This window comes from Cnephaeus nilssonii, assembly GCF_951640355.1.
Source record: "Cnephaeus nilssonii genome assembly, chromosome: 21".
In the NCBI taxonomy this organism is placed as follows: Eukaryota; Metazoa; Chordata; class Mammalia; order Chiroptera; family Vespertilionidae; genus Cnephaeus; species Cnephaeus nilssonii.
The window spans coordinates 31,386,129-31,399,869 of record NC_137092.1 but is presented as its reverse complement, the minus strand read 5'-3'; the positions used below and the strand labels follow the sequence as shown (position 1 = coordinate 31,399,869).

Genomic DNA, 13,741 nt, shown 5'->3' with positions numbered 1-13,741 from the left:
CTAATTTTCCAAAACCCAGGATGAATGACAGGATCCGGAGCCTAAGGGGCGCATGGATGGGGTGACTGTCACCCTCTACACCCCAATTTTAACTACGCTTTTCCTTTTTAATAAGAGCCATTTATTGGATGTGACTTTATCTCATACCCCAAGAAGAGTTTTCACATCAACCCTCCACAAAGCAGGAAAAAGCCCTGTATTTTGATGTGGGGTCTGGAGACTGTGGTCATCGAGGATCTGGGTGTGATAATAACCAGGGAGCAGCTGTTACAGCGAAGGAAAGAGGCCATCCAAGCACCCCACAGGACAGAGCAGCTCAGAGGGCTTCCCTGAGCCTGGGCCAGAGAAAGAACAAACAGCCTCCCACTGGCGGTGGGGGACGCAGTGATGGAAGGAATGAGGGGATTTGACCGGGTGGGAGGATTCGGAGGAGAGGCATTGAAATGTTTCTAGGGGCATTTTCTCATTTCCAGCCCAGGGTTTAGGTTTAGGGGACTGTGGCTTAGACCTGGATTTCCTCCAAGGCAACGACGGGGCTCCATGAATGGATTAAATGGAAAGGTTAATTCTCGTGTTATACCCTATTGAGGTGAAAGCAGAGGTTAGATGAAATGTGTGTCTTTGCTCACTTGACTCTAAGTCGCCGTCTCAAAATCCTCACACTGGAGCAAAGTCGGCTGTACCCTCTCCACTATGGGGATCGGCCGATGAGCCGTGGGGTAGGGGGCCATGGCAGAGGGCAGGGCTGGGTCAGCAGTGCGCTCAACACGTTTCTGAAATACACTTCCTGGGCACGAAGAGGACAAGCAATGACTATTTTGAGGATGGAGAGCTCAGGAAAGACATTGAGGCGCACTGCCTGAGGGGGCTCTCATCCCTTCTCAAGAGTCTGGGTGAAGGTGTGAGCGACGCCATGTCAGAGACCCCTCGGGGCTACATGTCCAGGGTCCCTTCTACTTACCCTGCCCCCATCTAGGTGCACATTAGGCCTCTGGGGCAGAGACTGGCACCGAGGGTCCTGCCAGCTCTGAGGCTGGCCCTGGCGGACGCGGGGGAAGGCAGACCTGCAGTCGGCAGCCAGGTACTGGTACACGTGCCAGGTCTTCCCGAAGTCCGAGGAGCGCTCGATCAGCATCCCGTCGGGCATGGGCCCCTGCGGAGACACAGTCAGGGTGAGGCTTGAGTGACTGGAGGGTGGGGAGGACCTTGGGGACACAATCACAGAAACAGGCTCCTAGAGATGTGCTGGTGGCTGCTGTCCTGGTCACCGCAGGATGCTTAGCAGCATCCCTCCTCTATTGACCTCTACTCACTAGACATCAATACCCACGGTGTGACAACCAGAAATGCCTCCGGAGACTGCCAAACATCCCGACTGAGTACCACTACCGTACACCACAGGCCCCTTTGTCTGTCTTATTCACAGTTGTATTTCCAACATCCAGCGCATAGTAGGTGCTTAGAACACATTTGTTGAATAAATGGGTAAGTCTTTAGTCTGCTTTCCGCCTCCCCATTTATATCTGTAAACTCATCTCTCACCAGTTTTCTGCCTTCCATGTCCCCATCTCTCATCACCAACACACACTTTCCCCTCCACACCCCATGTCCACTCCCTTGCCCCCTCCCCAATGATATACCTCTAGCCTCTTGTCTCCTGGTCTTTGCTCTTTACTATTCCCTTTGCCTAGAAAGAACTTTGCCCCTCCCCTGGCTATTACTGGTCTAGGAAGGCTTATCTTCCTGTGGGTTCATTCTCTGACAGCCCCTCTTCAAGACATAACAAGCTAGATGTCCCCTCCCATGCTCCCCAGAACCCCTACTTAGCAATATCACAGCACACTCACTACTGGTTCAATGCTTTCCTTGCATGTACTAAGGCAACATGAGGACCATGATTTAGCTTTATTCATCCTTTATCCCTGACAGCTGGCACCAAACCCAATACATAATCAGTGTTCTATGTGTCTGTAGCAAGAATGGACATATACATGAACGGGTGAGTGATATGAAACTAACCGTATCCATCCCAATGAAGGCACCCTTGGAGACTGGGCATTTACTCAACGACACTGGCATTTCTCAAAAACACTTTTGGCCTTTTCTTGGGGTGAGGCTCTTCATTTCCTCAGGAACACAAGAAATTCGGTTCTATTGCTTTTTATTCTCAGCTCATTTTAACTCCCGAAAATGGTATCACCCTTCCTGGCCATCTAATCTTAATAACCAATCTTGATCCTTAAATATTTCACCATTTCTGTAGAAATATAAAATCAAACCTTCTCTGAAACAAACCAAAAAAAATGACCCGTCACAAAGGAATCAAAATGCTCCCTCCGAAAGGAGTATCTCAGAAGGCTAGTCCCACGGCAGAAGCCGAGAGGACTCTGAGCGGTCACAGCGCTGGTGAGCAGTCAGCTCACCAGCAGGGCAGCTCGGAAAGCGCTCCTTCCTGTGGATGGATGGGCCCGCTCCTGGCTGTTTGTTAACTCAACCTCAGCAGCAAACTTGGGAGAGCGGAGTAATCAAGAGGGCGCAACTATATAAGTGACGGCCCCAGTGGAATTGGTACTTGGCAGAGCTGAATCCGTTAGATGTGCTGGGTGGGGGAGGGGGCAGCAAGGAAGTGGATTTAAAACCATTGCACCACAGAGACGGGGAGCCTGGAGTTCTCCCTGGAGTGGGCCTCTGCTGTCACCACGATTTAGGCTCAGGGCAAGTGTCGCCCAGCCTAGGGGAGGGAGGCCCACCCAGCATGTGGTGCCATCAGCCCAGCCCGGGCAGGCAAGAACTCTGCGCTCCCCGTGAGTCAGCTCGCATCACCCAGGGTCCCCTCTCCTATCCCGTGCCATCCTGGGAAGCGCACCTTAAAGTCCATCAGGATGTCTTGGAGCTGGAATCTCCTGTCCAGGTCCAGCTGCAGAGAGACAGGGTTCACGTCTGGAAGGACAAAAAGGAGGAACTTCAGGCCAGGGACTCTCCACCTTCACAGCCTGAAGAAGGCTCTGGACCACCCCAGCTCTAGGCAGTGAGAAACTCGCTGACCCTGATTCTCTGATTTCCCTCTCGGGGAGGAATGGCACCAGCATGTTTCTACTTATATTATCTACTCAGCATCCTGTGTGCTTTTGGCCAAACTTCCTGCCCCCCGTGACTTGTTGCCCCTGAGATGTTAAAGGAGTTTCAACTTGTCTATTCAACACAGACCTGTTCCCAAACCTCAATTCCTCCAACAAGCCCATTGCAGGTAAGTGGGGGTGAAATACCTGTAACATCTGCCAGCCCTCACACCTGGAGGAAATAGTCTGCTTGTCAACCACCACGTCCCAGAGCCCTAACAAATGCCTGTGAAACCCAAAGAGTTCCCAGGCACCCTTCGGCCACCCCACCGGTGGGACCCTCCTCCAGCTCGGTTAATTCTCATGTTATACCCTAGAGGCGGCGGCCTTTACCGTTCTGTGACTGCCACCAGCGCACGGGGCCTGAAGACGAAGCCACATTCTCCACTCGGTGACTGTTGTAATGGTGAGGCAACCTGGAGTCGCACTTGCAGCATTTCACCTTCCACTGTGGGGACAGGGAGACAGCAGACTCAGGGGTGAGGTCCAGACAGCATTCTCCCCTTGCATCCTGAGAGCCCAGGGCACTCCCTCCAGGGAAATCCTTCCCATTGATATAGTTGAGAGGATTAACCTCTTAAAACAAGGATGATGGTCATCTTTAAACTTAATTCCTTTGTGTCCATCCTAAGACATAGCTAAATGAATAATAAAAGTTCGGGTTGGGAAAGAGATGTGAGGTGGTAGGAAGTCATTGGTATATGACCTTGCCTCCAAGAGAAACTTAAAAATAATGCCAAGGGGGGGGGGGGAGGAAAAACACGTTAATTTAGCATCTACTATGTGCTAAATGCAGGCTACAGAGTTTTATATCGCATCTCACTTAATGCTGGCAGCCTGGGGGGAATTGCATTTCTGAGGATCAAGGAGAGGGACCAGGGAATCTGGGGTTCCAGCCCTAGCTCTGGGAACTCACTTTCTGAGCTCAGTTTTCTCCTCTGAAAATTGAGTGGAGGTTGGAAAAGTCACCGAATCATTCAACACATACTTACGTGGTAGCATGTACTATGTGTTAGATCCTGCTCTGGCCTCTGGTGTTATAATAATGAACAATACGAAGACCCTGCCATCAGGGACCCCGCATTCTGGTAACATTTAGGGGATCCCTAGGGCCTTCCAACACTGATGTCTGGGACCCGAGGCTCTTTCCTAGGTGTGGCCTTCCCCCACCCCAGGAGAGAATCCTGGGGGCCCCAACCAAATGGGACTCGAGGTAGGCAGTCCCGAGGCCAGAGAAGCATGCAGCCCTGGGCTGAGGACAATGGCTCTTGCCCTTGAAGATCAGGGCTGAAGTGGGCAGCCTAGAAGGAAACAGCCTCATGGTGAGGTCCCATAACCACGCCTTCCCTAGCCTGTGCCCTGGAGGGAGACAAGAGGCAGAACTGCGCGCCACGGGCTCCACAGGAGGGCAGGGATCGCCAAGGAAAAAGAACATGGCCAGAGAACACGGCCCTTGTTCTTTTAGTTTTTGTGTGTGAGCGCACCCCACGGAGCGAGCATCACCTTGTCCCAGCTGCCCCTTCAACACACATACAATTGTTTTCTCCGAGTAACCAGCATCCCAAACCTTGTGCCCAGGGCAAAGATCACTGTGCAGAGGGCTCCAAATTACCCATAAGTAGAAGCAAGGCTTGGACAAGAACCTCCCTGCCCTGCTGGTCCTCCTGGGTAGAAACCACTATACCTCCAACCCCCGGCCCCTCATGCCTCTGCTTCCCCCTGGGCCTCCTCCTCTGAGGCCCTCCAGCTGTGACCCTCCACCCTGCCAGGGAAGGTGATGAACTACCGAGGTCACGTCTCCTGAACTGATTAGCCCCAAAGCTCTGGCCCAAAGGGACCCAGTTAATTAGTATGTCAGGCCTGTGACTTAGTTATAAACTCGTTGCCCAACGCCATCCTTCCTCTCCACCGCTGACAGCTTGGAATGCTGACCGCAGAAGGGGTGCCAGGTGTCCTGGCTCGCGGAGCCTCTGCCTCCCACCCCTTTGCAGCTCTCACCTCCCATCTGCAAGAGAACTGGCACCATCCTGGTTCTTGGAGCTGTCCTCATCGTGTCCAAAAGCGCTTTTTTAAATAATAATTTTTGGACAATTTAATGCGCCCATTATGGCTGGCACATGCGGCCTGCAAGACACAGCACCCACTGCCCCCGCCCCTCTCTGTCCCTGTCCATTCCTTGCCCGGCCACATTTTTCTTCATAGTACATATCTCCACGGGACGTCTGGGCATTCACCATCTACTTATTTGCTTACAGTGTTTGTTTATTGTCTTCCTCCCCTGACAAGTAGTCTGATTCCCATTTTACATGTGAGAATGCTGAGGCTCAAAGAGGTTACGTGACTTTCCTATTGACTGATAGGCAGTATCAGCATCAGAACCGGAGAGGGTCCCGTCCCTCCTCCCTCTTGTCTCTCTCTCTCTCTCTCTCTCTCTCTCTCTCTCTCTCTCTCTCTCTCACTCTCGCTCTTGCTCTCGCTCTCTCTCCACAGCCATCGTGGGAAGCATGGTCAGGAGAAACAATGTCTGTCTCCCCCAAAGGCCATTTCTGCCCCTGAAGCTGCCCCTGGGGGAGGCTAAGGCAGAGACAGCACCTGGGGAAGAAAGCCGGCTTCTCGGGTTGGCCCAGCTCAGTTAGCACGGAGACTGCTAATGTGTCCGTGGCTGAAAGAGCGACACGCCACCTCAGATGCTCCTTTCTGGGCAACAGCAGCCTCCTGCTGGGACCTGACTCTCCCGCAGGTCCCTATTTTGGTCCCTGGCAGAGAGCACGCCCTTCTCCCCACTCTGCCCAGCCTCTCAGGGGCCAACGCTCCTCCTCCCCGTCCTCTGCACTCAGCACACGTCCCTCAGAGACAAGAGCCGCTGTCTTCCGGTGGCCTGTCACCAGAGCCGTCTCCCCGCTCTGCTGGGAGCTGATCCCAGCTGCTCCCTGGCCAAGAGAGCGGCAGAAGCAGGCTCTTTCTTTCCTGGGGCCACGGGAATGGGAGCTAGAGCAGCTCAACCCAGGGCTCTGGAAATGCCCTTGATATTCCCAAATGATGGGATATTATGTAACTATTAAAACACTGTTGACATTGAGGAAAATGCTTACATTATGATGTTTTATGAAAAAAGTTGGGCATAGACTTGAATATACATCATGATCTCAAAAGTATATATATATACATATATATATATATATGTATGTATATGTATATATATATATATATATATATATATATATATATATATTAAAGGAACAGAAAAATGTTTGGAAGGAAATACACCAATATTATAAAATTGCTGATATTCAGCCATTTTAACCCACAAAAATGACAACTGCATGTAGTTTAATCTAATACCTCTGGGAAATGGATTATAGGTAACTTTGCCTCCATCTTTGTAATTTTTTAATAATTTAAACCTTTCATACTTTGGGTATAGATTAACTTATATACTCAGGAAAACAGGCATTCTTGTAAAACAAAACAAACTAAAAATGTCCCAGGTGTTCAGTGTGGACTTGCTACCCTGCCGCCTCCCTCAGTCCTCACAGTGTAGGGTGCCCATGCCTTCTCCACCTTCCCTCCACGTGTGCAGCCACTGACGGAGGGATCAGATGGCTCGTACCCCTAACACTATGTGCTGCTTATCATAGTAACACGGCTAAAGGAGGGATTTGTCTCAATCCTTAGAGACAGGCTGAGCCAGCCGGCTTGCGACAGGTATTTTAAGCAGCTCTGCTTGCCCACCAGCTAGCGGGATGGCGGCCCGAAATAGAACTGCTCATGGCAGAAGCCCACGTGAGGACAAGCTGCTGATTTCTTCTTCCCCCCTGGGCCTCAGTGTCCCTTTCTACTTTATTCTTGTATGCCTCTATGTAGTGTGTGTGTGTGTGTGTGTGTGTGTGTGTGTGTGTGTGTGTGTTTCTCAGGGTGAGGCTCTTCCCCTGGTGTGTGCTACGTGAGTCTGCCTCTGTCTCTCCGAGTGATAGAAGCTCACAGCTGCAGCTGCTCTCTCTGGGGTCACTTGGCTGCATTCTTCTGGCAGCGCTGCCTCGGAGACACGGAGTTAATATCAATCCAGCCTGTCAGGCCTCCAGCCAGGTTGGCTCCTGCTTGCTCTCCATCTGGCAAGGTTGAGCCTCTTTCCTTATCCTGGAGCCTTCTAGAAGCTCAGCTCAGTCTGGCCAGAAGACAAGCCCTCCCAGAGAGCTCAGGGAGGGCAAAAGAGAGAGCAAGAGTCAGCAGGAGGCAACGCCGTGGAGATGGGTGGGGAAAAGACAGCAATGCAAGTAAAGCTCTGTGTCTTTGCAGAACACAGCTAATTCGGAGGGGTGGGGAGGGGGGCGAAATGGAAAAACAGGCCCTGGTTAGACATGGCCCAGCTCCCTCCCAAGAGCAAGCCAGAGGCCACCTGTGTCTATATAAGGAGCTACAGTCAGGGTTGTGGCTGGCAGCCAGGGCCAAAAGAAAAAAAAAACACACACACACACAAAAAAAACAGGATACACAAAAAATAATACAATTTTAAAAATCCAGCTCTCTGCAAGAAAAAAAACATTCCCTCCACTTCAGCTTCCTCATTGGTTAAATGCAGGGGTGGGATGAGATAATGAAGTTCCTCCTTGCTTTAACATTCTATTAGAATTCTCCCCTACTCCATCCAGCTTGTCAGCTCAGAAGTTAGAGACTCCAAACAAGAATGCAAAGAAGTCCTAGCTGGTTTGGCTCAGTGGACAGAGCATTGGCCTGTGAACTGGAGGGTCCCAGGTTTGATTCCAGTCAAGGGCACATGCCCGGGTTGTGGGCTTGATCCCCAGTAGGAGGCAGGCAGGAGGCAGCCAATCAATGATTCTCTGTCATCATTGATGTTTCTATCTCTCCCTCTCCCTTCCTCTATGAAATCAATAAGATATATATTTTTAAATTTTTTTAAAAAAGGAAAGAATGGGAAGGAAGCAAGAGAAATATAAGCCATTGGCCAGACCCCATACTGGAGAAACACTCTTCCCAGCAAAGTGGACAGGGAGAGAAAGGTCCCTAAAGGCCTTTGTCAGCAAGGCCTTCACTAGAACCCAATGAGATCCACCAGCCTCACCACTTCTATGTCAATGGATGTTGCCAGCAAAGGTCAAAAGTCAGGGCCTGCTGTGGTGCGGGTAGGAGGAGTGCCCCAATGCTATGAGGTACATTTTGACCAAAGCCTTAATTCTATACCACCCTTATCTCCATCCAAACTAAGTTCAGAAAGGTCACTTTCTGAAGCTGATTATAAAAATGATGTCTACCACACATCCAGAAATTACACTGCACCGTGCTCTCTCCTGTGTTACCTTATTTCATCCTCCCAAAACCTCTGAGGCAGATGTACTATATTAAATGGTAGGTATCCTCATTTCACAGATTAGGAGAGCAAGTCTCAGAGAAGTTAAGAAATGTGTCCAAGTCCATAGAGCTAGGAAGAGAGGAAGCAGGGATTTCTGCTCCAGGCTACCTGCCTCCAAACCTTCTTGTCCTGTTCTAAGTCAAGGGATACAGTGGTAGGTTGGCAACCATGGAAGATTGCAGGGACTAAAACTGGTTGTCAAGAGGCTTCTTCCCCTCTGTCCTGGGAAGGGCAGACCAGCCCAGACGTCTACAGAAGGAGGGGTCCCCTTACACCTGAGTGCAGAGAGTTGGCCTGGACCTCTGCAGACTCTACCAGTGACAATGGTTCCTACAGTTCCTGATAACAACAGAACAAAGTAGGTCTGCAAGAAATTGCCCAGCAACTTCTTGTGATCTGAACCCCTGGAGCAATGGGGTGAAAGGTCAGGCCAGCAAGGCTGTGAACCCACCCAGGTTTGTGTCCAGGCCTTCCCATCACACCTTTCCCCTCTCGTCTCTCCTTTTCGCTCCATAAGCCACACTCCTCAACCCATAATAAGTAGGACCCAAGAATTTCGTATTCCACCAACCCAAGTTTTGCTTCCCTCTGACAGCCACTCTTTTCCTCAATGTCCCTTTTCATTTTCTTCTATCTCCTCAAAAGTCACTCATCCTGGGTCTTACTCTCTTGGGACCGTTTGCAAAACCCAGAGCTAACTTTCTCATAAGCAAACCCTTGCTGAGTTATAAATAGTTGATAATAGACTAATATGGTGCCTTTCCCAAGGGTGTTTGCATTTTAAACAAGGAACTCAACAATGCTTCAACCCCAATGGTTAGAGCCTTGCTTTGAGAGTCTCAGACCTGCTGAGAGCCTCTGGGAAACAGGAGAGCAGATATTTGACTCAGAGACAGTCTTGAAGTCCTCTGAGAGCAAGGAGGATGACACTCTCAAGACCTACATGAACACCATCCTCTGTAAACACATTCGCCATGACAAAGGTCAAGAAAACAATCAATAAAGAAAGACAGTGCTTGTTGGGTGTGTGCATGTGGGTGTGGGTGCACCCACGTGCATGTGTGTGTGTTGGGGAGAAAGGGATGTCAACTGGCTACTGCCCCCTCAGCTTGCTTCCAAGTGATAAAAATGACTGCTGGCCCTGGCTGGTTTGGCTCAGTGGGTAGAGCATCAGCCCACAGACTGAAGGGCCCCAGGTTCAATTCCAGTCAAGGGCACATCAATGTTTTTCTCTCGCTGTCTCTCCTCCTCCCTTCCACTCTTTCTAAAAATCAATGGGAAAATATCTTCAGGTGAGGATTAAAAAAAAAAAAAAGACAGCTGTTTGGTGTACACAGCTAATTAACCTGAGGAATGCACTGCGTGAGACTGTTATTAAGGCAGCTGGGTAATTAAGTTTTCCCCCACCAAGGAGGGAGTGGGGGATAAATAAAGCATCTGGGGGAGCAGACACAACATTGGAGGAGACACTGTCAGAGGCAGAAATGGGGCTGGAGAGCTTCCAGGTGAGGCCCACTGGTTCCTGAGGAGCATGCACCAGCCCAGAGACGACCAAAGGGCATGGCTCAGGCCCTGCCAGTGCTCACCTGAGAAAGAACATGGCAGACCCTCAAGGTCACACACAGACACACCAGCCCAGCCAACTCCAAGAAGCTGGCGGAGATATTAAAGCTGAACTAATGTAAAGGTTGACTAACCCAACTCTTTCACTTCATCAATGGGGAAGTGGTGGTCTAGAGAGGAGCCACAGCCTTTGTAAGGTCACGTTTCTATTCTAAGTGTCAGAGCCAGGACCAGAGCGACAGCCAGGACCAGGCAGGCGACTTCGCTGACCATGAATTCCTACAGATCCTCTAACACCCACTGCAAATCAGATCGGTGGCTGTCACCTTGGCGGCAGAGAGTGGATGGCCCAAGGATGGGTTCATTTCAACAAACATGCGAATATCTATCCTGATCAGGGAAGAAATGCTCGGGAGTGTGACTCACAGACGGGGTGGTCTCTACGTGTAGACACAGGTCCCAGACGTGGGTGGGAAACGGGATGAAACATTTAGCATCTTCCAGACACCACGCCAGTGGCCAGGTGGCTCATTCTTTTCTACAGTCCTCACAACAACTTACTGAAGTGGACACTGTCCTTACTCTCATTTTTTCAAATGAGGAACTGAGGCTCCGGGAACACACAGAAGAGAACCAAGACTAGGGATGGTCACAGACCTTTTCATTCATGCTTGAGCTTCAGGGGACAATGGTGCAGTGAGGTTACCCAGAGGTTATCTAGAAGCTGGAAGAAAGAGAACAAGGGGACAGGATGGTACCGCAGCCTCAGGCCATTTAGGTAAAAAACTGCCCGGGGCCCAGCCCAGGCAGCTAATGGGTAGTCAATATAGGCAGCCTGGAAGTGAGTGGGGAGGAGTGGCACAGGCAAAGCTGGCCAAGTTCTATGTCCATCGGGAGGGTTGCAATATGGACCCCAAACCCACCAAAGCTAGCCTCCGAAGCCAGTAGGATTTAGCCACTGAGATAAAATTGGGCAGAGGTAGCATGCCAACAGGCTAACATGGCCCACACAAAAAGAGACAACGCTCTGATATTTAGAGCTGGGACAGACAATTTTGGAACTGGAAGGGGTCCCACCAGCTTCTGCAACGCCTATTCCACTGAGTCCCCATGCGGCTGGGGGGTGGGGAGTGAGCATTGCAGAAATGTCCAAGGTCATAAATCCCCATGGCACTTGCATCCGTGCCAGGGCAGTGGGCAGGCAGCGGGTGCTGGGTGATCTTGTACTGAGCTCAGGGCTCACAATGTCACCCCTGGATGGAAATAGGACAGAGGCACTAACCAGAGGCTTTGACTTAAGGAAGGTGTGTGTATGGGAGTGGGGGCTGGTAGAGAGGGGACATGGGATGGGGAGAGTGGAGAGGCACTAGCAATGCATCTCTGTATCATGCCACCCTCTTTCCAGCTGGGGCTGCTCAGAAAACTCAACCCCGATGTGTTTCCATCAGAAGTTTGGGGTCCCGGCACACACCCTCCCAGGACCTCATGGGGATAACAAGAGCCACCTCAAGGAGTATTGTGAGAAATTAATTGAGATAATTTAGATAAGCCACTTAGTATGATGCCTGGAATGAATAGCATGTGCTTAATAAATTATAGCTGCTATAATCTACTAATAAAATAAACTTAAGAACTGAAATTGGAACTCAGCAGGGGGATTTCTAATTTTCATCACCCAGCTATCTCTGCACCCGGTGAGGACTTGGGGTACATCGTAGGAAGGGAGTGTCTGTGCCTTCAGTGTGGGGGTTCACCACTAGCAACCCGTGGCCTCTGGAAGATTAGGCAGGAAAGGAAGAGGGGAGGCAAAATCAGACAAGACAGAGAGCGGGTGGGAGAGAAGCTGGTTAGAAGTTAGCTCATTCCCAAAGAGGGCTGGAGCAAGGAGCGGCCCTGAAGACCATTTCATCTGACACTCATTCTCGGAAGAGAAAACTGAGACTTGGAGAGGGGTAGCATCTGATCACATCACAGGTGAGTGGCAGACCTGGGGTTGCACCCTGCACTCAAGATGCCCTGCCTGCTACTCTTTCCAAGAGGGCCCATGGATCTACTCCCCTTTGAGAAAAAGGGCCAATGCTTCTCGACAGTCATAGCTACAAAACAGCTGAGATTTATCGATCCCCAGGGTTGTAAGTCTAGACTTCTCTTTTGCAAGCACCCTGTTTCGCTCTCGAGGGGCTACTTAAAAGCAGGGAAAGCAGTTGGCTTCCTGGGGCATCCACGGGACTCAGAAGGTGAGCCAGAGGGAGAGAGGCTGTCCAGACAGGCCTGGGGCGGAGGGGACGGCCCGGCATTGTGGCCTCCAATCTCTCCTTGCTTCCTCTCCCAGAGGTGGTCAGCCCAAGGAAGGGAGGCAGAGGTCTCCCTGAAATTTCTAGACGTGGCTCAGCGGCACAGGATTTTGAGAGTGTGTGAGAAGGGACAGCTACAGTCATTCTATTGCCCAGAAAGCTCAGTACCACCAGGTCACCGGATGCTTGTGGAGTAATCTGGGCCCACAGGGAGGCCTCGCCTGATGCTGGCCATCTTACCCAACACTGTCAGACGGTTTTCCCGTTTCCAAGTGGGTGAGATGCAGAAACCACAGCCATCTCTGCTCAGCACATTCAAAGGACAACTCAATACCATCTGTGATTTAAAGTTGCCAAAAGAACAACTGGGGACTAGAAGGGGAGTGAGCCCAGATGCAGTATCAGATACATAGCCATGGTCCTGAGGACAAGAACATTCTGGAAAGAGGAAACCACCGATAACACAAGTCTCCTTCCCGGCAATCAATCTGTCTCACTCCCTTGCTCTCTCTCTCTCTTCCCCCCTCCCCCCAAAGGCTGCAGAGACTCAAAGGAAACCACACCCTCACCCACTCCTTCACCCAAACCTGTATTTTGAAGGCAGAAAAAATGGTCCAATGAGATAAACTGCTGGGAAACAAAAAAACACTCAACCTTCGTGAACATGAAAGCAAAGAAGGGCCCCGACCTTTTTGAAGTTCCTAAAAAAAAAAAAGCTCCAGAGGCAATATAGAAGAAAAATCTAGAAGAAAACTCACAACGGCTCTTTGAACAAATCCGTTACCTTACAGGCGATGTTAACTGGCGTAGCTTGAAGCGTTGGCGCTCCTGGATTCGCTCAGCTCGTTTTCTCACTTATCCACTGAGCCCCTGCACCTCCTTGCTAACCTCACATCACTTCCTCATTTATTTCACTGATCGATGTCCCTTAACAACAGTTTGAATGCTTCCCCCTCTGCCTCGGGGAACAAAGCGTTTGGACCAAGGAGGCTGAGAGGTAAGGAAGTTGGATCTTCATGCGTGATAACTACAAAGCATAAGAGGTAAGCTCCAGCCTACAACCATATATTCTCCTGCTAGCTCTGTCCACAGCCACCCCCCAACGCTGGCCAAAGAGATGCTGGCAATAGAGTGACCGTGGTGCCACTCACCCCTGGCAAGACACAAGCCAGCGCCCACATCCCAGCCCCTGTGCTCCACAGGCTTTGACTTTGTCCACCAAACATGGCAGACCCTACATATAAAGCATCTCTACTTATCTGATCGCCTATCCCCAAGACTTAAATGACTGCCCTGCCCATGCCCAGGGGCTGAGAAATAACTGTCCTGCCCATGCTCCAATTGTATGGAGCAGAAGAGAGAAAAGAGCTATTCAGCTACTTCTGAGTACCTCTTCT

At 50.6% G+C, this 13,741-nt stretch overlaps 1 protein-coding gene across 3 annotated transcripts in view; it reads right to left on the bottom strand.

The window, feature by feature from the left end:
• LAMB3 (laminin subunit beta 3) overlaps positions 1-13,741 on the bottom strand; it is a 95,920-nt gene that overhangs the window by 19,397 nt on the left and 62,782 nt on the right. For all 3 annotated transcript variants that reach the window (XM_079761945.1, XM_079761943.1, XM_079761944.1), the window contains 3 exons: positions 3,453-3,567; positions 2,867-2,940; positions 962-1,153 (listed from right to left, as the gene is read on the bottom strand). In XM_079761945.1, coding sequence (XP_079618071.1) covers positions 962-1,153; positions 2,867-2,940; positions 3,453-3,567 — 381 coding nt within the window. The remainder of the gene's footprint in view (positions 1-961; positions 1,154-2,866; positions 2,941-3,452; positions 3,568-13,741) is intronic.